Raw genomic sequence first — 23,509 nt, 5'->3', positions numbered from 1 at the left:
ATCTAAAAACTTTTTGACACCACCCGACCGAGCATAAAATTGTCCCGCCCCACTCTGTTTCTCTGGAAAGATAAGTTAAGGACCTTTCGGTATTTGTTGTTTTGTTGGATTTTTTTCAAACATTACTTTATTACTTTGAGATTAAAAATTAAAACGTTTCTTAAAACGGTGTTTGTGTTTTATTTGAGTACAACGAATTATGACAACAGGTAGATATTGATAATTAAAACACGTTGTATTATTTGACTTGTTTCAATGTTTGTAAAGTTGTTGTACGTGTCTCACGAATATTATTATTATTACGATGGAATGAGAATCAGGTCAGGCAGAAACTGAGAAAGCTCTCGTCGTCCTCCTAGTCCAACTCTCGGGCCGTAGCAAATCCACGGCCAACACAGGTAAGAAATAAAATAAGATCATCGTGAAAATTTGCAGGCACGTGTTGGACAATTATGACATTCAAACCTTTAACATTGGAGTGCTGTAAATTGTTCTGGGTGACCTATTTACGGCAAATAAACAAATATAAAGACCGTAGAATAATTGTAAAATGAAAAGAACTAGGCCTACACATCTTCTAAGTATAAATAAACAAAATACCAATACATATTTCTTTAAACTAATTTGGGATGATAGGGTCTACTAGTACTACGGCACACAAAAATAAATTATGCCGTGACAGACATGGTTTGCGTACGTCGGCTTTTACCATAGCTTTGCCGTTTAATTGCCGTGGTAAATTTCGAGCGCCGAGTTTGTGTACAGAGAAGGACGAAGGGGTTTAAATACGACTGGGCCTTTTTCGAATTTTTTTTCTTTATGCTGGGCGGCAAAAAAAAGTGCCGGGCACAGGCGCCGCCCGGCGTGGCTACATCTTTAAAAATGTGCCTGCAAAAAAAAATTTTCAAGCAAATGTGCCTGCGCACGCCGTGCGCATGTGCGCGGAAATATCGATGCCTGTATTTAAGTAGTAGCCTTACGTTAAGGGGACTAATAAAATGGGTCCGTCTGTCTGCCCGTCACACTTTTTGGGACACAATAACTCTCCTTCTAATTGAGGTAGAATGTTCAAATTATGTGAATACCTTGAAGTTCGAAGATGAACATTTTCTGCTTAGGGTAACCAGAGTTAAGCAATTTGATTGGTTGATGCTTTGGGACACGATATTTTTTCTCTTCGTGGTGAAGAGTAGTGAAACTTGGTGTGTAGTTTCATTGCATCAAGACCTTGACTAAGTTCGATAATAAGCATTTTCTGCTCAGAATAAGCAGAGCGATAAGCAATTTGATTGATCGAGACTTTTGAACACAATAACTCTCCTTCTGATTGAGGTAGAATGTTCAAACGTGTATGCGTTTAGGTGAATGCCCTGATTGAGTGCGAATATGAGCATTTTCTGCTTAGTGTAAGCAGAGATAAGCAATTTGATTGGTTGATGCTTTGGGACAAGATAACTTTAGTTCGAATAAAGTGAGAGTGATGGAACTTGGTGTATAGTTTCATTACATTAATACCTTGACTGAGTTCGATAATGAGCATATTTTGCTTGCACTAAGTAGCGATAAGCAATTTGATTGGTCGAGACTTTGGAACGTAACAACTCTGCTTTTAATTGATGTAGAATGTTTAAACTTGATGTAGATGTTCATTAGCTAAATGTCGTGACTGAGTTTCCACAAAAGCTAAGCAATGACATTGGTCGATGCTTTGGGACAAGAAGACGAAGGGTGGAAAAACTTAGTGTAAAGTTTCACGACAAGGTACTTCAAAACCTTGATTGAGTTTGATCGTAAACATTTTAAGCTTAGACCAAGTATAGATAATCAGTTCGATTGCTCAATACTTTTGAAAAAGATAATTGTGCAATTATTAAATACGTGTCATATTTTTATTTTGGTTTTTGGCAGGGGATATCAGCTTACTTTTGGCTTGTTACATATTTATATGTCCCAACAGATCAAGCAAAGTTAAAATTGAACGGATATTCCAACCCTTATAGCTTGTTTCCAAAGAGGTGAAATACGGATAAATTGCTCACAAATCAAATGTTGATGAGACTAATACATAGTAGAGTATTAAAAGACACATCGTCCAATCCTCAACAAAGGGATCAGTATAACATCGACTGACGACTAAAATTAATATTGGAAACCGTACGGGAATTATTTGGGGTTATGGGGGCGGGGCTTTAGAATCAATCTATGCACTTGAACTATAATTGTCCATGCCCTTTATCTACGTGTTTAAAAAAACAATCGGGAGAGGACACTTTCTATATGTATTGGGCCAGTGATCCTCAACCACGTACGTAACTAACGTACGAAAATTAATTGGTGGCTAACTTTTTTTTCGCACGTATACAGTGAATGGCCATTTTGCTCAGTAATCCCAGCCAGAATTTGGCTATTTTCTAAATCTGCGTTAAAGTTTAAAATATTTGATTTAGAACTGAAATAAATTAACTATTAGTCAATCCCAACGCTAAAAACATCAACAGAATTGATTGTTTATATCTGAAATAGACACGACCGACGCACAAAATAGTGTCAATATGGCTGCAGACGCTGTCAATAGTGTCATTGAAGACAACGTCAATTCTATGAGTTGTAAATGTTATTTTTGTCAAAAATCATTGGAAGAAGAGAGAACATGTTGGGACTGTACGAATTATATAGTCTTTATGGGTGCAAAGGACACAATGCTGAAGATAAACCTATTGTATACAATGTAAGGTGTTGTTGACCTCACGACCCATTGACGTCAATGTCATGGCCTGTGATGTGTAGATCACGTGATATGGATAAGATGGCTATTGACTGTGTCTGAGATACTTCTCCGCAGGTAGCGTGTCTCAGATGTTCAGAATGCCTCAACCAGTGTGCCGCGAAATTTTGAACGGCACACTAATAAAATGTGTGAAAAAAACACGTGATCCCAATTGAATATTCACTGGTGTCCACTGATAAGTTCATAGCTGTGTTTTCTTTTTTTAGTTTAAGTCATTCTATGTGTCTATGACTAGTCTCTGTCTACAGATGTATTCTGTCTGACTTACCATGTTTTTATTTAGCAATATATGTTTCATATATATTTAGCCAGGTGTGTCGCTATTTTTTCATGTGTTTCAAAGTGTGCCGTTGGCAGAAAAAGGTTGAGAACCACTGTATTGGGCAGTTAAAGATAGTTATATCACTATCACTTACATGAAATAAAGTCGGGCCGGTAACCTTGACTACAGGTAGTATGTCTCGGTTTAATACAAATATCGGTTACATGATATTATTTAATATTATTCATTGTGTAAGATAAGCTATAAAAGGAGTAAAAATATTATGTTTTGTTGACATGTTATATGTATATTATTCATTTTAACTTGTAAACCCAATATTTTTAACTTTCAAAAGAAATATCTCTTTTAAATTGATATTGCTAATATCAAAAATTAGTTTCTAAATTATTCTGTATAGCCAATTGCCCTTAAATCCTTGAACAAGCTTTGTCCATTCATTTGATTTTATCGTATATTGACCATGTTATGTATAATATCACTGGTTACTATATCAAATCTATTATTAAACCTTTTTTATGATCAAAGGAATGGTTGAATTTTGAAGAAACCTGTAGCCCTTCAAACAAATATTTTATAAAAAGACTTTATTTTAGTATAAACTATATGGCCCTATAAATAATAACATAAACAGATACATTGATTAGAAATTATTTATTATAAAAACATATTTGACCATATGATGAGGGAGTGTCAATAAACTTTTATAAATCATCTCTAAAGAGAGAAATGAAATGCAATGGGGTTTAACGTCCCACTGTTCTGCTCATATACTGGGCTAATGAAGACGGGCATACGCCATACAGTGTGCTATGAGGGAAATTTTGCCCGGGCAGCGGCACTATCGCCTACTCTTATATTGAATTCCAACTGCCAAGGGATCTTTTACGTACATTCCAATGTATACACGGGACCTCGGTTTTTCGTGTCATCCGAAGGTGTGATACAATACATAACTCTTATTTATTAAAAAGATATTTTAATACTGGATAACATATTTACAGGTACAATTCTACATATGAACGTCATTCGGTTGGGTATAGTAACGTCTGTCTATAGCTGCTCCTACTAGGTCTCAGAAGACATAACTTCTCCGGGGTCGAGGGCAGACCCTCTCCCGAGGTCCGGAAGACCTCTAAGTCTCTACGGGTCTCTCCCGTCTCTCTCCGGGTCTGCTTAGGTCTGCCCCAACCTGATTCTCCACTAGGCTTTCTTATACTGTGCAGCAATACCTGATTCGTTCGTTCGTTCGTTCGTTCGTTTCTGGTGTTGTTTTTTTTTGTTTTTTTTTATTTAAATAGTTTATTTACAAAAGTCATAGGTACACTCATTTATGCATAATAATATTTACAATGCAATATACAATTGGTAATTTAATGTGGTAGGCCTATATACAGTTCAATATATTAATTATATTGTATGATAGATTTATTGATTTATTTATATTTACAATCGTTATACACAAAAGTCAAATTACACTCATATATACATTAATGAGGTATATATATACACAGTTCAATATATTTTTATGCTAGATTTATTTATTTATATTTACAGTCTTTATATACATAGGTCACTATTAAATAATATATACAATCAGTAATATACTACAGTTCTCTAGTGTGGGTCAGCCGCTAACTAAATAAAATGATCGTTGTAATTGCAATCATACATAATACACTTTATAAAATAATATACATTTTAAGTTGTCATCGGCTTAGCGCCTGGTTGAAAGAGAGTGACATACCGTTTCCCTCAGAGAAAGCACGTGCTGGGAGAATTGTGGGATGTCATTATGGCCGACATGACAAGAGGTGAGTTTTGATTATAGTGAATGAATAACGGTAAAACTAGGGCAGCGTTAACATGTTTAAAATTCTATTAATGAATTTCTATTTTTCTTTTGAACATACAATTATTTCGGTGAGTATATGTGTATTTTATTTATATGACAGAGTGTGATAGTGCCATTTAGCGAAAACGAAAGATGGCTAAGATGCCAAGTTATGGCAACTAACACTAACAGTAAATAGCACGGTCAACTTAGTCACGCAATAGTAATAGAGTAATTAATTTAGAAGCTTCACACCGAACGATAACTTGCCTTAGACCGGAGAATTTAGCAAGGCAGAGTAGGGTGAAGCTTGGTGTTTTCATTTATATTTTCTTTTCTTTTCTTTGTGTATAGAATTGGTATATCAGCTGGTTGGAAATATTGGTAGTATAGGGGTGCATTCTGTTAGACCATATGATCCAGAGGTAGAGATAAATGTCATAGTAGTTTTCAGGCTTTACATCATGTAAGTGTAATGTATTATTGTTGATATGAAAGCATTTTGTGGAGTGTATATTGTTTATATGTGTAGCAGCAAAGGATTTAAAGTGCTGTAATTTAGGGCAGTGTAGAAATAAGTGACTGTAAGTTTCATTAGTCTTTTTGCAGTATTGACATTTGTAGTTATCTTCGTAAATATTTCGTGTGAGGAGAATATCTTTTATGGGAACAGCATTGTGTATTATTTTGTACATAAATTCTTTTTCTATTTCAGATAGTGTTGGACATTTATATAAATTATGCCAAACGTTTTCAAAATTTATATGAGGTAGGTGTTTGTTTATTTTTGGTTGTACGTTCTTACTATCAATGAGTGACCAGTACAGGTGTTTCAGTTTAATGTTGTTGGAGTATTTCATGTTGCATTTTAATATGTTGTAGGTTTTTTTGATCTCACTATATTCATGTGGAAGCTTTTCGGAGTGAGTGTATTTGTTAAGGCATATTGTGGTAGATTATCCCTTATGATGAGGCCAAACCAATATATAAATAGACCCATCCAAGGGCTTTCTGTAGGTTTAAATAAGTAAATTATTTTTTGTTGATGCATGGCTTTTACTTTTAAGTCAATGTTTGGAATTTTTAATCCACCTGCTATATAATCGAGATTTAGAGTATTCCTGTTAATTGTTTCACAAGAGTTTGGCCAGATATAATTTATTTATGTTTGTAATGATATAAGGAGAAGGAGCAATGATCCGAGCAACATACCAGAGTTTGCTTAATATGTATATGTTTAGTATGCATACTTTTTATTTAATCGATAGGTTGTAAGTAGACCAGTGACTAATAGTAGATTTGATCGTCATTATGAGGGGTAACCAGTTTTTTTCCTTTTTATTGATCCCAAACCAAATGCCTAGTAATTTAATTGTGTCCGTTTTAATGTTTATATTTCCAGGAAATGAGTCATGGGATGGTTTACCTACACCAACATGGAGGTTTTCGGTTTTATCTTGATTTAGTTGAGAGCCAGATATTGAGCCAAAATTTTTGAATTGTTCAAGGAGTTTACTGTATGAAGATAGACTAGATATTGTTGCAGAGCAATCGTCGGCATGTTGGAAAAGCTTAATCTCTGATGGGTAGTTTGGGACTTTTATGCCTTTTATATAGATGTTTCTGTTTATGTATGAAGCAAGGGGGATTATACATAAGGAATAGAGAATCATAGATAATGGACAACCTTGACGAATCGAACGGTTAATTTTAATATTTTGGGAAAAGGATCCATTTACTTGGACTTTACTAATCAAGTTTTTAAACAATATTGTAACCCAGTTTAGGATGTAATTTGGGAAATTTATATGTTTTAGGAGATTTTTAATATAGTTGTGTTCAATGCGATCAAAGGCTTTTTCTTGGTCAAATGATAGTATATAGGCACTGGACTTTGTGGTTATATAATTTAGGATTGCATCAATTGAATACAGGTTATCAAAAATGCTTTTATTTGGTCCGGCTCCAGTTTGTGTATTCGAGATTAATTTATTAATAACTGTATTGATTCTTGTGCTTAGAATTTTTGTGATGATTTTATAGTCGACACATAACAGGCTTATCGGTCTATAGTTCTTAAGTAATCGGTGGTCGCCTTTATTCTTATAATTAATTGTTATAATACCAGTTCTCATTGTGTTTGATAATTCACCCTGTAAATAGATGTTGTTTATTACTTCTGTTAAATCGGTTCCAATGGTGTCAAAGAATTTAATGTAGAAATCGCCTGGAATACCGTCGATGCCAGGGCTACGGTTTGTTCTGAAACTTTGTAACGCTTTGAGAACTTCATCTTTAGATATGAAATGAGACAGAGAATCTCTTTCCGTGTTAGTTAGAGTATTTATGTTACTGTTTTCAATATAGGAGTTTATTAGGTTTTCGTCAATGTTTTGAGATGTATAGAGTTGTTGGTAGTATTGGTGAATCGTGTCTAAAATATCTTGGGTTTTTTTTGTTTTTTTTTTTTTTCTAAAAATGTTGGACATATTTCAGTGGGTGTATAGGTATTTTATTTATATGACAGAGTGAGATAGTGCCATTTAACGAAAACGAAAGATGACTAAGATGTCAAATTGTGACAACTTAAAGTAAATAGCACGGTCTGTTTAGTCATATAGTAGATAAATTAATATGGAAGCTTCATACAGGACGATAACTTGCCTTATACAGGAGAATTCGGTAAGGCAGAGTAGGCTGAAGCTTGGTGATTTCGATTTTATTTCCTTTTGTATAATATTGGTTTATCAATTAAGCCAAAATTTTCCAGAATTTATATGGGGTAGGCCTACAGGTGTTTGGTTATTTTCGCTTGTAGGCCTACATTCTTACTAAAAATTGCAAAGAGTGCTCATATACGAAAGAATTATAAGAAGATGTCTATGGTTGTAGCTACTTATTATAGTAGCAAAGTCAATATTTCATAGGCTTAAGGAGGGTCATAAGGTAGTGAAGACTCGAGCTTAAGAGAGTAATCTTTATTTTTGTTTTCTTTTTGTATAGAATTGGTATATAAGCTCTTGTGAAATATTGGTGGATAGAGGGTGTGTTCGGTTAGACCATATGATCGACAGGTATCGGTATATATCATGAATGTATTTAGATTTTATATTGTGTAGATGGATTGTATTGTTGTTGATTTTGAATTCATTATCACGTCCACTTCCACCTAAGGTGATATCGTAGACTAGGCTTTCTTATACTGTGCAGCAATATCTGTCGCGTCAGATAGGCACGCCATAGTTAATAGCATTAGTAATCAGAACAATGCAAACTAATTATTAATAGTCACACATCTTAGCTGGAGACAAAAGGTGTCAATACGTGTTAAGCCTAAATCTTATATCATATAGACACTCCGAGTATACAAGTTTGACAAACCCATTACATCTTACATAATATTATGTCAACACCCCACACCTGATGCAGATTAAATTTTACAATTAATCTGTCACATGAGTTTCAAATGAAAAATATAAATTAAAATATGAAATCAAAATACGATATTAAAATTTAGATCCCAAATGATATTGTATTAGATGTCCTTGTCAGCCCCTCTGTTCTGCACTACTGACAAAGGGAAACCACGTCGGAAAATCTGGATGAACTTTCTCGGCCAATGCAGTGATCGAACACCCGACCTCCAGGCTAGCGAGCCATCGTCATAACCACCTAGCCACCGTGGCTCCCAGAGAGAGAGAGAGAGAGAGAGAGAGAGAGCTGGGGTTTAACGTCCACTCGACACAAACTAGGTCATTTCAGGACCTATATGGTTTAATTTTATTTCAATAATTCGCTTGTGCGTAGGGGTCTTTAGCAGTGGGAGGAAACCGGAGGACCCAGAGAAAACCAACGAGGTTGGACAGGCGACTCTACTCCTTGAAATCATCTCTAAACTATGGTCTTTGGTTATATAGGTGAGAGAGGGAGATGGTGTTAATTATGTGTCAATTGGATAAGCAGTACTTAAAAAGGAGATAAATGTACGTATGTACTGGCGAAAATTCTAACAAAATTGTTTGCTTAAAGTATGTTTAAAGAGAGGGATGGGAAGGGGGGAGGGGGTAACGTCCACTCAATACGCAGGTCATTTTGATACAAATATTTTATTAAAATAAGTGTTATAAAATTCGTCCTTATAAATAATAACATACAGTGACATTGATAACATATTATAACATGTACAATTTTATTTCAATAATTCACTTGTGCGCAGGACTTTAGCAGTGACATAGAGTGCTCGACAACTCAAGCGGAAAGCGAAGGATATAAAATATACTTAATAGGAGAAACTATTAAACACGGCCACATAGCTTCTCTTTCAATTGTAAATAACAGAAATATCTTAGTAGCCCCATAACTAAGCAACGCACCAAAAAACATAAATTCAAATTCAATTGATTTGGAAGGAGTTTATAAATCCATTCACGTATGCGTCACAGACACTTGAACTACTTGAAGGGATTAAAATAACTCTTTGACTAGTATTACTAAAAACACAAAGTCGTTGAATCGTTGAAGATGTTTCGTCTGCTATCGTCAGGGCCGTAACTAGCTCAGAGCAACGAGGGGTCGGGAAGTGTTCTCGGGGGTGGTGTAAAATTGACGGACAATGTATATATCTATTGTTTTTATGGTCGAAAATTTTTTTCACAGGGCTGTTACGGACCGGACTATCGTCTCATAATACTCACTAGTTCAAATACTCCCGTCATTTTTACTGCCAACGAGGCTTTATGTGATCATTATACACCTTCCAATGTAATTAAATTGATAATTTTACGGCATTATTAATTACAAATCCAACTTGACGCGTGGTCACTTCAATACAAATGACGGTAAGTGTTAGAACGATTCAAAACAATGTGGTGGGTGATTGACTTTGTGTTTTTAGTAATACTAGTCAAACAGTAGTAAGAAGTTTTATTTTAATCCCTTCAAGTGTCTGTGGTATGTGTTGGCCATAATTGTCTTAGCCGCTGTCTAGCTTGCTTGCTGGTTATAGACTGACGTCTGCTTCCACGGTGGTGATATCGCAGGCAATCCGTCGATCCATCATCCGTCGGCATTTACTAGTACACAAATTATGATATCTGAAAACGGCTTTCAGGAAATACCACTAAACCTGACAGTTATAAATGTAATTCTGCTGGTATATAGTTGTATAGATGAACCACATAAAGGCTTATAAGTATGCTTCTAATTGTGAAGGTAATTTACACAGAAAGTCAATTGTCTTATATTATATTACAATGACCTGAAAAGTCTCAAGATAACTGAATACTAAACTATAACACATACTTATGGAAGAACAATTACTGATTTATTTGGGCGACGTTTCGAAGAGTATTCTCTCAACGTTTTCAAGCAAGTACTTGAAAACGTTGAGAGAATACTCTTCGAAACGTCGCCCAAATAAATCAGTAATTGTTCTTCCATAAGTATGTGTTATAGTTTATTGCTCTATCCAGTTACTAAATGCCTCTAAAAGATCATAACTGAATACATTAGCCAATATTACCCGTTTCTTTTTTTTTCAACAGCCTAATTTCAACATATATCTCTCTGGGAGTAGTTCAACGAAATTATTTTTATATCTGGACGCCCAGTTCAGAAATTAACCAATTTAGCTTCTTCATTTATCAAGTCTCGAAAATAACATTTGGACGAACTTTTTGAAGAAAAATCAGGTTTTTAAAAATTCTTAAGGAAATGGGCCATAAAATTTAGAAATTATGTTCTTAAAATTATTAGCATAATACTTAATAGATTTAATATTCTAATATGTATTTTGTTTTCATCCTAATACGGATCAGTTCATTTTTTTCTTTATTATCTATAACTTTAAAGACTATAATTCAAAGACAATTCTAGCCAAATCCACAGTGCATAGTAAAAATATTATAGACTATGGGGTGTGCACGTACAAGAACCATTGCAATAGAAATTCGAAATAAGAGTTGACCGTAAAGCCGCTTTTCGGGTAAAATGTTCCTCATTGCCTATTTTATGACGTAAGACCGTCTTGATGGACTTTAAACCACATTTCACCCCATATTATATCATTTTTTCCAAACGCCTCTATCTTTTAAACTTTGTATGTAATTTAACAAAATTTGTAATTTCCAGATATTAATACCTAACCCATAATGGCTACCATCAAAACTCACCATCCCTTTTGTCATGTTATATGTATTGAATACTGGAACATTATATTTATATAAAACAGGCTCCATTTTAGCTATAAAACGAGGCACTTGATAATCTAATCTCAGGTTTAAAATACTCGGACAATGGGGCGTGGTCCACAATAATTTAGGCCATGTTTTATTACCTATTGTATTTACCACAGGTGCAATAAAATTTTTGGTAATATTTTGAACATTAAAACCGTCGTGAATACCAATACCAAACACCACTAAAGATTTCGGTGCATGCTTTATAGAATTTATCATTTTGACGAAGTTCGGACCGGAAGCGGATTTATAGTAATACGTGAACATTAGTCTAAACTGTCCATGACACAAATCCTTAACGTTGTGATCTAACTGACCTCTACATACCTTCTCTGTAAACATGTACATCCCTGTACACTTATCATGTTTAGCTGAAATATAAAATAACCAATATTAAAATAAACTAGAATGGTGTACTTCAAAATAGAATTTGTATAGCACAAAGAATAATTCAGTTAAAGTTCCTTTTGTACTTTAAAGTTTTATTTATGAGGGTCCTTTTATTGTTTATTCTCATAAATTACATGTAGATTTTTCTTCAACTGTGAATCGACAAAGAATCTTGAGACAGCTGGATTTGAAAACCATGCAACATGATAAAAAATTAAAGATACATTATGGGAGATTAGATAAAGAGCTGGTAGTTCTCACTATAATAGTTAAATACTAGATAATGTAATGGAAATTTGCTAAATAATTTCAGTCAAATTGATTCACCCTGAACCGAGTATTTATAACTTGTGTTGAATGATGAGCGAGGCAAGGCCCAAAATTCAATCTCTATATTCTCCGTTCAGAGTGGATCAATTTGACTGAAATTTTTAGCAAATTCCCTTTACATTATCCATTATAGTGAGAACTGTCAGGTCTTTATCTAATCTCCGATAATGTATCTTTAACATAATATAAGAAAGCGAGAAGTAAGAAAGTTAGACTTGAAATTTCTTCCATAGTTAGACTTTCAATGTCTTCCATAGGAGGTAGGTAATAGTTAGGGTTTAAACCAAGTTCATAACTTACCTTTCGGAACGCCCCTTTTCATAGCACCATCAAACGTATTATTTCTAAGAAATATAAGTAGTGCGGTGTAGAGATGTCGTATATAAGAATCCCCATTTAAATATAACGTAGCACCATCTAACAGTTGACAGGCTTCCGTATGATTATATCTCCTTATTTTACACCTTTTATCGTTAGGTTTGAAATCAGAATATTCACCGTGTTTATATGGTCTCATATCATAGCAATTCCTGCATTTACATTGTTCTGTTGTTCTTGATGAACACTTGTTGTTATAGCAACACGGTGTTTTACCGTGAGGATCACATACAGCTCGGAACCATTTCATTGCCGGACTGAAACTTAGAGGAAATGTCACGTTCCCGCACTTTAAATCAGGTCTTTGAAGTGGACTAGGTAACCTATGTTGAGTTCTGGAAGCGTTCAAAAATGTTACCATTTCTAAAGACTGTTTTTTTGTTAACGGTTTAGAATTCCAGTAACCGACAACCATTTTATCCAAAACACTTGGACATTTTTGATGATTATCATCATCTACCTTAGAGGTGCTTGAAGTCGATTGCTTAAGAGTTATAATTCGTGAATGTTTTACTTTGTCATACAGTCCATATAAGTAATTGCCATTCTTGTTTTCTTCTAATAAAATTACCACATATAATACGACCACAATGAAACAAATCTTGGAAATGGTCTTCATTGTAGTGTGACCCACCATAAATAAATATCTCCAAATATCTCGACAATTACGCCACAATATTTATATATATGCCAAGCCTCAAATCAGTTTCACACAATTATAGTCACTAAATAAACGATCAGGTTGTACTTAATAAGCTATGAGCATTAATCATCTATAAATAATAGACTGAAAACCGGTTCCAAGTGTCGTACATAACATCCAGACACTTTTGAGTAAAAGATAGGTTACGTGACCTTGTTTTGAAATTAGCCTCGCTTAACCAGTCGATCGACCATTCTACTTCTGATTAACAGGTCGGGATAATCAAGACTACTTTTTTTACGAAACATAACAGAAAGCTAGAACAAGAAATTGAATTTAGAAATACACTGTAAGCACTTTAGCCAACTCAACAATTGTTTTAAGAAAGTTGTAAAAGTAAAATGAAACTACTGCTAGTATCATGTTCCTGCTGAAGAAAGTGATTCAGAGATAGTATTTGTACTAAACCAAAAGATGCGGCTCTTAACGGTACAGTTAATGATAAAGCAATTTAAAAAATAAAACAAACGTAATTTCTAAAGCTGCTGTAATAACCAAGAAGCTAAATTTTACTGCTATTCAAAATCGTCAACAATAGATTTTTTTACGGCTGTAATAGTTGATATATTTGTAGAGAATTGCACGTGCCATGGCTATTTAACGACTCAAAGAGAGTGTGGGGTATTCAGAAATCAGTTCGAGACACGCAACTGAAGCGTGACTAATCGGGTTTTGATTCAGTAATTCGCACTTGTGTATGTTATAACTACACGCTTCATATTTAGGTCAGTTTATATTCTTTTGTCATTCGCTGGTACGTTCTCGACTTTTGAATCAATAGGTGTGGTTTATATATCACGACTAAAGCCATAAAGCTAAAACTGCGGAACAGCTGATGTGGCGTGAAAGGGAGAGTGTGGGAGGGTCACCCTGCCACTGTTTTGGCATATTTTACGGGGTTAAACTAAAACATCACACCAAAATTGGGATATGTAAAGGTTTTATACAGATAGAGGGGGGTTGGATGGCCGAATGGTTAGCACGTGTGCGCTGTATCGTAAGGCCTGTCATTGAGTCAACTGGCGTGGTTTCGAATCCCCGTTTGTACGTGACAAGGAGTGGGGTCGCCTGTCCAGCCTCGTGGGTATTCTCCGGTTCCTCCGGTTTCCTCCCACTGCTAAAGACCCCTACGCGCAAGCGCATTATTGAAATAAAATTAAAAAACATGTTAGTCCCGAAATGACCTAGTCTGTGTCGAGTGGACGTTAAACCCCATTTCTCTCTCTCTATACAGATAAAATCTTAACTAATCCTAATAATTGTTGTAAATAAATAGAAGTTAGGGCCTACTATGTAAACTTATTAATTATTTATTTTTTTTTTTTTGGGGGGGGGGGGGGCAAGTAAATTCAGATCTCCCCGACCCCCCATGTGTGACGCCCATGGACCTGTGTATTGAGTGGACGTGACCCCTCCCCCTCCCATTTCTCTCTTTAAAAGTACTTTAAACAAACAATTTTGTTCGAACTGTCGCCAGTACATACGTACATTTATCTCCTTTTTAAATACTACTGATCCAATTGACACATTTTTAACACCGTTTCCCTCTCTTACCTATGATTTATGCTGAAATAACGTCATTTAAAAAAAAATATTTGTTTCAAGGGCTAGAGGTTTCTTCAAAATTCAACCATTCCTTTGAACATTAAAAGGGGGATCACGTGGCTAAGTGGGTAAGACGCTGGCTCGCTAGCCTGGAGGTCGGGTGTTCGATCCCTGCATTGGCTGAGAAAGTTCATCCCGATTTTCCGGCGTGGTTTCCCCTTGTCAGTGATGCAGGATGGGACGAAAAACCAGTGATATTATATATCACATGGTCAATATACGATCAAATCAAATGAATGAACAAAGCTTGTCCAAAGATTTACGGACAATTGGCTATACAGAATAATTTAGAAACTAATTTTTGATATCAAAATTAGCAATGTCCATTTAAAAGAGATATTTGGTTTGAAAGTTAAAAATATTGGGTTTACAAGTCTAAATATAGTTTTTAACAACATGGCGCCAGTTTTGGTAACAACGAATAGTTTTAAATAATATCATGTAACCGATATTTGTATTAGGCCATAATATATTACTAAGTGTGGTCAAGGTGACTTGTCCGACATTATTTCATTTGACCCAAAATCCCCCACCCCCCTTCCGCATTACTTGTACTGTGTAATCGGGCGTGGTATGTTTCCGATGGGCCGAAAACCCTTAGGGTCCCGTGTACATTCGAAATAAGAGCAAGGCGTGAACCGAATATCCTTCATAAAACACCGCATGTCGTCTGTCCGTCTTCATGGATCCAGATAGAGCGGACGAGTATGACGTTCAACAAAATAAGGGAGGTAACTATCTTTAACTGGAGGCAGACCACCATTAAATTTCATCATCTCGGTACCCAGTTCGTCTATTTATAGCAATTCTCTCTCTCTCTTTTCTGCAGGGCTGTCGGTAATTTTTCACAGTTGATTAGCAGCACTGCTAATCAAAAAGTCCAATTTTGCCAAATTTGATTAGCAAAGCTAAAAATTGGTTAGCAGTTTTTCAGTTTCAACATAAAACAACCCAAATAACTAGATATTACTTTAATTATGATTAGATTTCATCCTTCCAGTTTTTTTTAGCACTGCCACATGTAGTTGTGACAGTTTGTGAATGTGATGTAAACTTTTGGTTAGGTCTTATGTCTGAAGCCAATTCTTGGTCTTCCGATGCCCAACTCATTTTAATTGTTATTTCTTCATAACTTTAGAAATCTTCGTTAGAAAACAATTTCGTCTGCTTTTTATCGTGTATTACTATTTTTGTTCAATCGGGCGCACATCGATTAACTAGACAAACGCGCAATAATATTTTACGGGAATTCTTACTTTGATTTATCATTTTACAATACGTTAACACGTATTTATTTTTTTTATACTTTATTTACAATACGTGGTGGATACACTGGGTTTACTGCTTTCAAAATGCATACTGATATAATTACTTGAAATTGACATGTCTCGCAACGTGAGTGGTACTACTTGATTCCCTATTTCCGGTTTAATAGTCCCTATTCATAGAGAGTTATGTCCCTGTATTATATTCATTGATATTGTATTATGAATTGAGTCTGGGTAGTCCGAGAAGAAAATGTCACACGGATAATTCAGTTTTGTTTATAAAATTTTATTTGACATTTTATACACGTTGAAAGTGTTGAGAAAGCCTCCTAGTCTTCAAACTGTGGATAATCTTTCTGTCAATATCCAAAATGGCAGGCATATTAATGATTCGCAGTTACTGCGAATCAAAAACGTTAGATTTTAATTTTTGATTAGCAACGGACAAAATATGTATCGCAATTTGCGCTGCGATACTGGTTGTCGGCAGCCCTGCTTTTCTCCCCTTTTGCATGCCCATTTTTGTTGATGTTTTGGTCTAGAATGGACGAAGAGGGTTTGAATTAACATTTTCTGCCAGGTTTTGGTAAATATTCATGATTTTGAGGCGGAAGGATAAGAGGGTTATCAGGTTAGCTTCGGCGATATGTACGGCAACTAGTTACATGTTTTTAGTATGCTTCTTCAAGTTTGTGTATCTCAAAATTTTGGTGGTCAACCTCATACAAATTTTAGTGCAAAGACATGACCATTTGTTCCTCTGTCTGTAGTGAAAAGCATTCAGCCCAACGAAAATTTGGGGAAAAGTTGGAGGTGGGCAAAGAGGCCAGAATTAACATTGAAGTCAATGGGGAAATTAATGGTGGTCTGCCTCCAACTGCCCAATATGGACTAAGACTAGTAATTATTTTCCTTTATTTCTTGATGGTGCGAGTTATAAATAGACAATTTTTCCCTTAGTTTAACCCCCCCCCCCCTTCCTGCATTTTTTGGTTGACTTTTTGGTCTAGAATTGGAGAAAAGGGATCAAATTTGCAATTTCATAGCAGTTTTGGGTAATACTGATGATATTACAGCGGAGGGATAGGGGGTGTAAAGTGTCTATCTGCAGAGCAATCATTGTGTCGAAAGTGAGATTTTCACCCCAGTCAACTTCAAATCCCCGTAGCAAAAAATCTAAACGGTCAACCCCCTACAAAATTATGATGAGGAGATTGCCAACTGTGGCCCCCATTGTGCCTATAAAGATTGGAACCAACGGAATGTTGAGCAAAGAGCTACAGCCTGTGATGTTACAGCCATTTAACATTGAAGTCAATGGGCAAATAATTGTCAGTTTGAGTCCTTCTATATGGAGGCAGACCACAATTTTTTACATCTTTTATTAATATATATATAGGATGAGAGAGAAAGAAGTATGATTTAATGACCACTCGACACAAACTAGGTTATTTCGGGACAAGCATAAGGTTCAATTTTATTTCAATAATTCGCTTGCGCGTAGGAGGTCTTTAACAGTGGGAAGAAACCGGGTTACCCGGAAATTAGATATGCGACCATACTCCTTGTCACGTATAACCGTGGAATCGAAACAACGCCAGTTGACTCAATGACAGACTTTATGATACAGATATACTTCACAAAATTTTAATGTATACCACATGTACTTGCATTTCTTAACAGAGGACAATTGATTATCCATCCCAAGTTAGTTTAAACAAGCTATGTATGGACCATTATCTTCAGCTTCAATTATCCCCTTGGGTTCAATTGCCTTGTCATTATCAATGCAAATAACGAAATTTACACTTGAATCTAAATTTCTAACTGGATACCATTCAAGTGTTGCCATTTATCAACATCGCCTTGACTTGATATGTCGTCATCAGATATTGGTAATTGCGGTCTTGAAAATACATTCTTCAGCTCAATATAATGTTTCTGATTAATGTCGTAAACTTCTAACATTCAATGCCCCTATTTTCACTATCCATAATGGTTTGTGAAATCTTCTTCTAACATGTATCACCTTTAATCTTCAGACGATCAAGTATTTCATCCGTTCAGAATTTTCCAGTACTTTCTGAATCTTGCAGAGCATACGTCTTCACTTTATACTCAGTATATTTTGATTTGACATCAGGAAGTATTTGGTAAGCCCATGACCCTTTTTGATAGATGTGGTAGAATGAAGTACATGTAAATGTGAATGCCTTTTACCACAAACATTGCATGAATCTAGCTTGATGATTTGTGTCTAGCATGCCAGACCCTGTCAAAAGCTTTACTGATCTCACAGAACACTGCTCTCGTGTGGAATCCCTGATCAATGGTTTGACAAAAGTAGTGTGCAATATCGGTAAGTTGGTAAACACTAGAATCCTCATGCAAAAAGCCGCTTTGAAGGTTAATTAGAACAGAATTCTGCCTTAGAAAGTTGAAGACATATTTATAAATGCATTTTTCGAATATTTTAACTAGGATACTAAGTAGTGATATGGGTCTATAATTTCCACAATCTGATGGGTCACCCTTTTTAATATGGCAGTTACATTAGCAAATTTCCAGATATTCGGTACTGTTTTTGATGAAAGTGAGTGGTTAAATAATTTAGATAGAAGTTCAGAGATTTCGATGGATACCAGTTTTATTAGTTTTCTGCTGATGTTATCGGGTCCATTGGCTTTCGAGGGATCAATAGTAGTAATGATGTCTTTAACTTCCTTCTGGCTGAGGATAATGTTAGTTAGAGAGTTGGGTATTCTTTCTAGTACAGGAAGTGGTGCATTGTTGCCATCTATGTTAGATTGGCTATGTTAGATTATTATACTGAGCGCCATGGAAAACGCATCGCTTAGTTTTTGGTATAACAAAATGATCCTGTAAACATATCTTTTTTATTTTGCTTCTTATTGTGAACAATATTCAAATGGGAACACATCAATAACAACACATTTGTACACTTATGGATGTTTAATCTGTAATCAACGGTACAAAGTCAGAGGGGTCAAAACCAAAAGTACGACACAGATGTCAGTAGCGCGTGTCCTCCACGGGCTCTTACGCACGCTGTGCAGCGACGTCGCATGGAATTAACCAATGTCTGGTGTCCATGAGCCCATATCAAACGCCGCTGACGGTGATGATCCCTGAGGATAGCTCCAACATAAGGTTGTCGTGCACGGAGTCCTACTTTTCTTAGACGACGTCTTACGGTGTTGCCACTTACTGGTCCTTGTCTTCCGACGACTGCTGCACCTGTTCGAGTCGCTGGGCGGAAACTGTCACGCAGATGAGCGACCCGGATGTAGCGGTCTTGAGCCTGGGTTGTAACGCGTTGTGGACCAGGACGTTGACGGCCACGTGTTGATCCAGTAACTCGAACACGTTCCACCAACCTTACAATAGTGGACTGATGACAATTGAAGTGTCTGACAATAGCACGTGTAGACATGCCAGCCCTGGACATTCCCATGGCTTCATTCCGTTGATTTTCAGTAAGTCTCGGCATCTCTAATTCGATTCCTTCATACGACAGATTGACGTTTCACAGTTCATGTACTGCACATTAAGTTGAAAACATGCTTTTAAAGGCCTCACACACAATGCTGCACGTGAATATTGGGTTTTTCATGTGCATCTCGTGCAATTTTTTTTTGTGCACACGGGCCGATATCTTTTGCGTTTAGGAGCATTGTGTGAAACAATAGTTCATAGAATTGCATAATATTATACATACAAAACCACCTAGTAATAAAATATTTGGGAAAAAAAGTGATGCGTTGTCCATGGCGCTCAGTATATAATAAAGAAATCGTTAAGGCAGTTACATTTGTCGGATATGTAGTGTCGGCAGTTCATTCCTGGTGCCAGCACGATTATTTTTCATAAATGAGTTGACAAGCCCCCCCCCCCCCAATTTTTACTTCTAAAGTTATTGCAATTATTGATTTTGTTATCGTTGTTTACATTTCAATGATTGACTAATTAAAGACACCTGACCAGTATCTAAGTCTAAATATGGTGCATAGAACAATATTTTTGTTACCAGAAATGTCAAATTCCAACCAGACGTGTATTTTCACATTATTAGACATATCCAATACACTTTTTTCAATTATGGTTCCTAAATTAGGAGTTTAGGGGGTGTCACTTATGTTGCCACCATGCAGCTCTGGGTGGCGATAGGGCACACATTTGATGCCACTATGCACAAATGGAATGAAATAAAGGCAAAAGGAAATGTCAAAAAATGCAAAAAAATATTGTTCTCAGGTGTAATATTGACATTCTGTGAACTTTATCAACAATTTTGTCAACTTTTAGCAGTGTGCGGATGTTTGGCCAATCCAAACAGAAGACATTGCACTAACATAACCAATGACTGATTGTCTGAACTTGAGGAGAAACTACTACAAAGACATTTTCTCTGTCCTACAAGCAAGGCATATACCAGACCAACAGTAGGCTCCACCTATCTTATCCCTTTGCTTATGAAAGTCATAGTAGAGCAGCAGGATGTCCCGTCGAAGCAGATGAAGACCTCGCATTTCACACACATTGTTCTACAACACCTGGAAGAACATGTTGCGCACTTGCATCTTGGTGCATTTTTTGACTGCATTACAGCAGGGACATGCCCAACATTATCATACCTTATAGCATACCGGCAACATATGTGACATGCATAAGGTCACTACTGTATCATAGTGGCCACATACGTGGCCAGTCAATAAAATACCCCCTAGTTTATTTCTTATTCTTTGACAAATATTGACTACTATTTCTACATGTTCTGAAACAAACATTTTACCAAACTGATATAGATTTTCACTTCATATCCCCTCCATGGGGACATTATTGCACTTTGTCGGTCGGCAAGTCAAACTCACCTACTTTCATTGGGGGCTGACATGTTGATTCTGCACCCGGCTATCACAGGGCCATCTATCAGCGATAAAATAATCTAAAGATGGCACTGTTTGTGGCCAGCATGCAGTTAGAAGTGAATGTGTATGTGCTCCCCCCAGTTAACACCCCTAAACACTGGCCACATATGTTACCGGGATGCAAGAAAGGGTTAAAGAATACGTTTCCATAGTAAAATAACCCACCAAGTGTGATCGCTTAATAAAAAATACTGTGGGGATAGAACCTAGGAACTATTGACATTTTTATTCAGAATATGCATTTCTATTTGTCAAAGCAAATATTTGTTTTCATGTTCATGAGCAAAATGTGTCTTCTGATAACATTATTGTTTGGTTTCAGCTACAAGGCTTATCGATAGACACCTCTTATGATTTAAGCGGTATCAAATGGGCAATGACCGTCCTCGGTGGTTATCTCCTAAGAGGTACCAGTCATGTGAGCATAGATGACTGACAAGTGGTATATCCCACACCATGGTGTGTATCATTCAAGAAGACCAGAGAGGTTGCGAGTTGTTTCGATTGGCTAGTCATGTATGATGGTATATCACTTAATCTACAATCTGAATAAAATACAGATCTATATCTCGTTTCGTTTTTATACGCCCACAATTTCATGTGGACGTATATTGTCGTCGCCCCTGTCCGTCCGTCCACAATTGTTTGTGAACAGTCTACAGGTCACACTTTTTATCCGATTTCAATGAAACTTGAAATATAGGTTTATCACCCTGTAACTTCATGGATTGTGGCCCCTAATTGTACGAAAAATCACGTTATTAGCTGTGAACACTGTAGAGGTCACAATTTTTATCCGATTTATGTATGAAATGTATGATTATTACCCAAAGATCTCGGCCCCTTTCGATATTCGCGCATATCTGAACGTAACTTCCTGAATTATGGCCCCTGATTGTACGAAAAATCGCGTTTTTAGCTTGTGGACCCTAGAGGGTATTAATTTTTATCTGATTTAAAAAACGTATTATTATATCACTGTTAAACCCTAAGGACAGCTGAGTTCGAATTTCGTGAAAATCGGCCCAAAAACTGACAGATAAAATGGCCGCCAGTCGTTCTCAAATAGCGTAAAAATATGGTATATCAAGGTTGTGGACAATATAGAGGTCACAATTTTTATCCGATTTTTTTTAAACTTGAAATGTAAGTTTATAACACGAGGATCATGGTTCCTTTCAATATTCGCGCATATCGGACCGTAACTTCCTGAATTATGGCCCCTGATTGTACGAACGAAAAATCGCGTTTTTAGCTTGTGGACCCTATATAGGTCATAACTTTTATCCGATTTAAAAAAAAACGTATTATTATAACACCGTTACACCCTAAGGGCGGTTGAGTTCGAATTTCGAGAGAATCGGCCCAAAACTGACAGACAAAATGGCCGGCCTTCGTTCTCAAATAGCGTAAAAATATGGTATATCAAGGTTGTGGACCCTATAGAGGTCACAATTTCAATCCCATCTTGATGAAACTTGAAATGTAAGTTTATAACCCAAAGATCTCGGTTCCTTTCGAAATTCGCGCATATCGGAACGTAACTTCCTGAATTATAGCCCCTGATTGTACGAAAAATCGCGATTTTAGCTTGTGGACCCCATAGAGGTCATAATTTTTATCCCATTTTGTTGAAACTTGAAATGTAATTTTATAACCCAAAGATCTCGGTTCCTTTCGATATTCACGCATATCGGACTGTAACTTCCTGAATTATGGCCCCTGATTGTACGAAATATCACTTTCTTTTTAGCTTGTTCTCTATCCATCTCTCGAAATCTGACCGATTGTTGTAAAACGTCGCGTCAGAGGTCGTACGAATGGCGTTTGACAATATGACGTCAGACTGATTAATCAATCAGCGTTGACGTTTCTAGTGGTTTACCCACAATTCCAAGCATCGCATGCCAGCATGCCAAGAAGTCGCCTTGACAGATGGTTTCATTGACTAATCCCTCACGCCATCCAGAACGCAAGTTATATAACAACTCTTCCAGAACTTCCAGCTTAAGTTACAGCTATGTCAAGGACCTGATATGACAAATACACTAACATTTGTTTTAGTTCGCTTCCGACAGGATGGTACAGCTATTATAGGTGATACAGAATAATGTTCTACCAGGTTCGAGTATTTGAGCTTGACTTTCTGGGGTTTCTATGGTTACCCATTGGAGACACTAGTTGTATGCCAAACACGTATAAATTGTGCATCACTTTGGTGCTGTGTCACCCCCGTCACATGCGAACTAAGCTTTGCGTCAAACGGCGGCAGTTCTCATTTGTTTGATGACTAGATGATTGTTCGAATGCCGTAAAAATTGTTAAAGAAATGTGCGCTATATGATTTAGTTAGCGTAAAGTTATCACACGAGACGCGGAATATCATCTGCGGTTAGCTCTGTTTATGACCCACTAGGTCTCGTTTCACCTTTCGTTTTGCCTGAAAAGTTCTTACTATAATCGCTGTGACAACAGAATCTGCATGATTTTCAGCCATTCCATAACATCCTGCCCGACTTAGAAAATTTCAGGATTTCAAGAAGTTATAAACCAGCGAATTTCTGAATGATTATTTCATCTCAAATTCATGCGCTTTCCGATGCGAGTAACATCGAGCCGGTTTTGGCACGTTTGGCCAATTTCACCAAATTAGGTCCCGTGCTAGAAAGGGATATCACAGTTCAGTTCACCAACACCTAAAATTTTCCAGACTGTCTTTGAGCAAATTTTAAAAGATTTCGCAGAGAA

General features: G+C 36.4%; 1 protein-coding gene and 1 long non-coding RNA gene across 3 annotated transcripts; one reads left to right on the top strand and one right to left on the bottom strand.

Moving 5' to 3' along the window:
• Positions 1 to 4,832: 4,832 nt before the first annotated feature.
• On the top strand, positions 4,833 to 21,290 carry LOC126832287 (uncharacterized). Of its 2 annotated transcripts, XR_007684646.2 has the most exons (6): positions 4,833 to 4,882; positions 5,257 to 5,368; positions 5,618 to 5,671; positions 6,305 to 6,488; positions 7,906 to 7,976; positions 21,084 to 21,290. It is a non-coding gene; the product is annotated as an uncharacterized LOC126832287 (long non-coding RNA). The 2 variants fall into 2 exon arrangements; XR_008789362.1 differs by lacking the exon at positions 6,305 to 6,488.
• LOC126832273 (uncharacterized) lies at positions 10,288 to 13,063 on the bottom strand. The gene is made up of 2 exons (XM_050562991.2): positions 12,159 to 13,063; positions 10,288 to 11,509 (listed from the first exon to the last, which is right to left on the bottom strand). The coding sequence occupies exons 1-2, from the start codon at positions 12,871 to 12,873 to the stop codon at positions 10,965 to 10,967; spliced, it is 1,260 nt and encodes a 419-aa protein (XP_050418948.1). The 5' UTR covers positions 12,874 to 13,063; the 3' UTR covers positions 10,288 to 10,964.
• Positions 21,291 to 23,509: the final 2,219 nt, after the last annotated feature.

The sequence above is a fragment of the Patella vulgata genome, chromosome 9 (assembly GCF_932274485.2).
Source record: "Patella vulgata chromosome 9, xgPatVulg1.2, whole genome shotgun sequence".
Lineage (NCBI taxonomy): Eukaryota > Metazoa > Mollusca > Gastropoda > Patellidae > Patella > Patella vulgata.
Note: the sequence above shows the minus strand (reverse complement) of the source record. Positions and strands in the feature narration are given on the sequence as shown.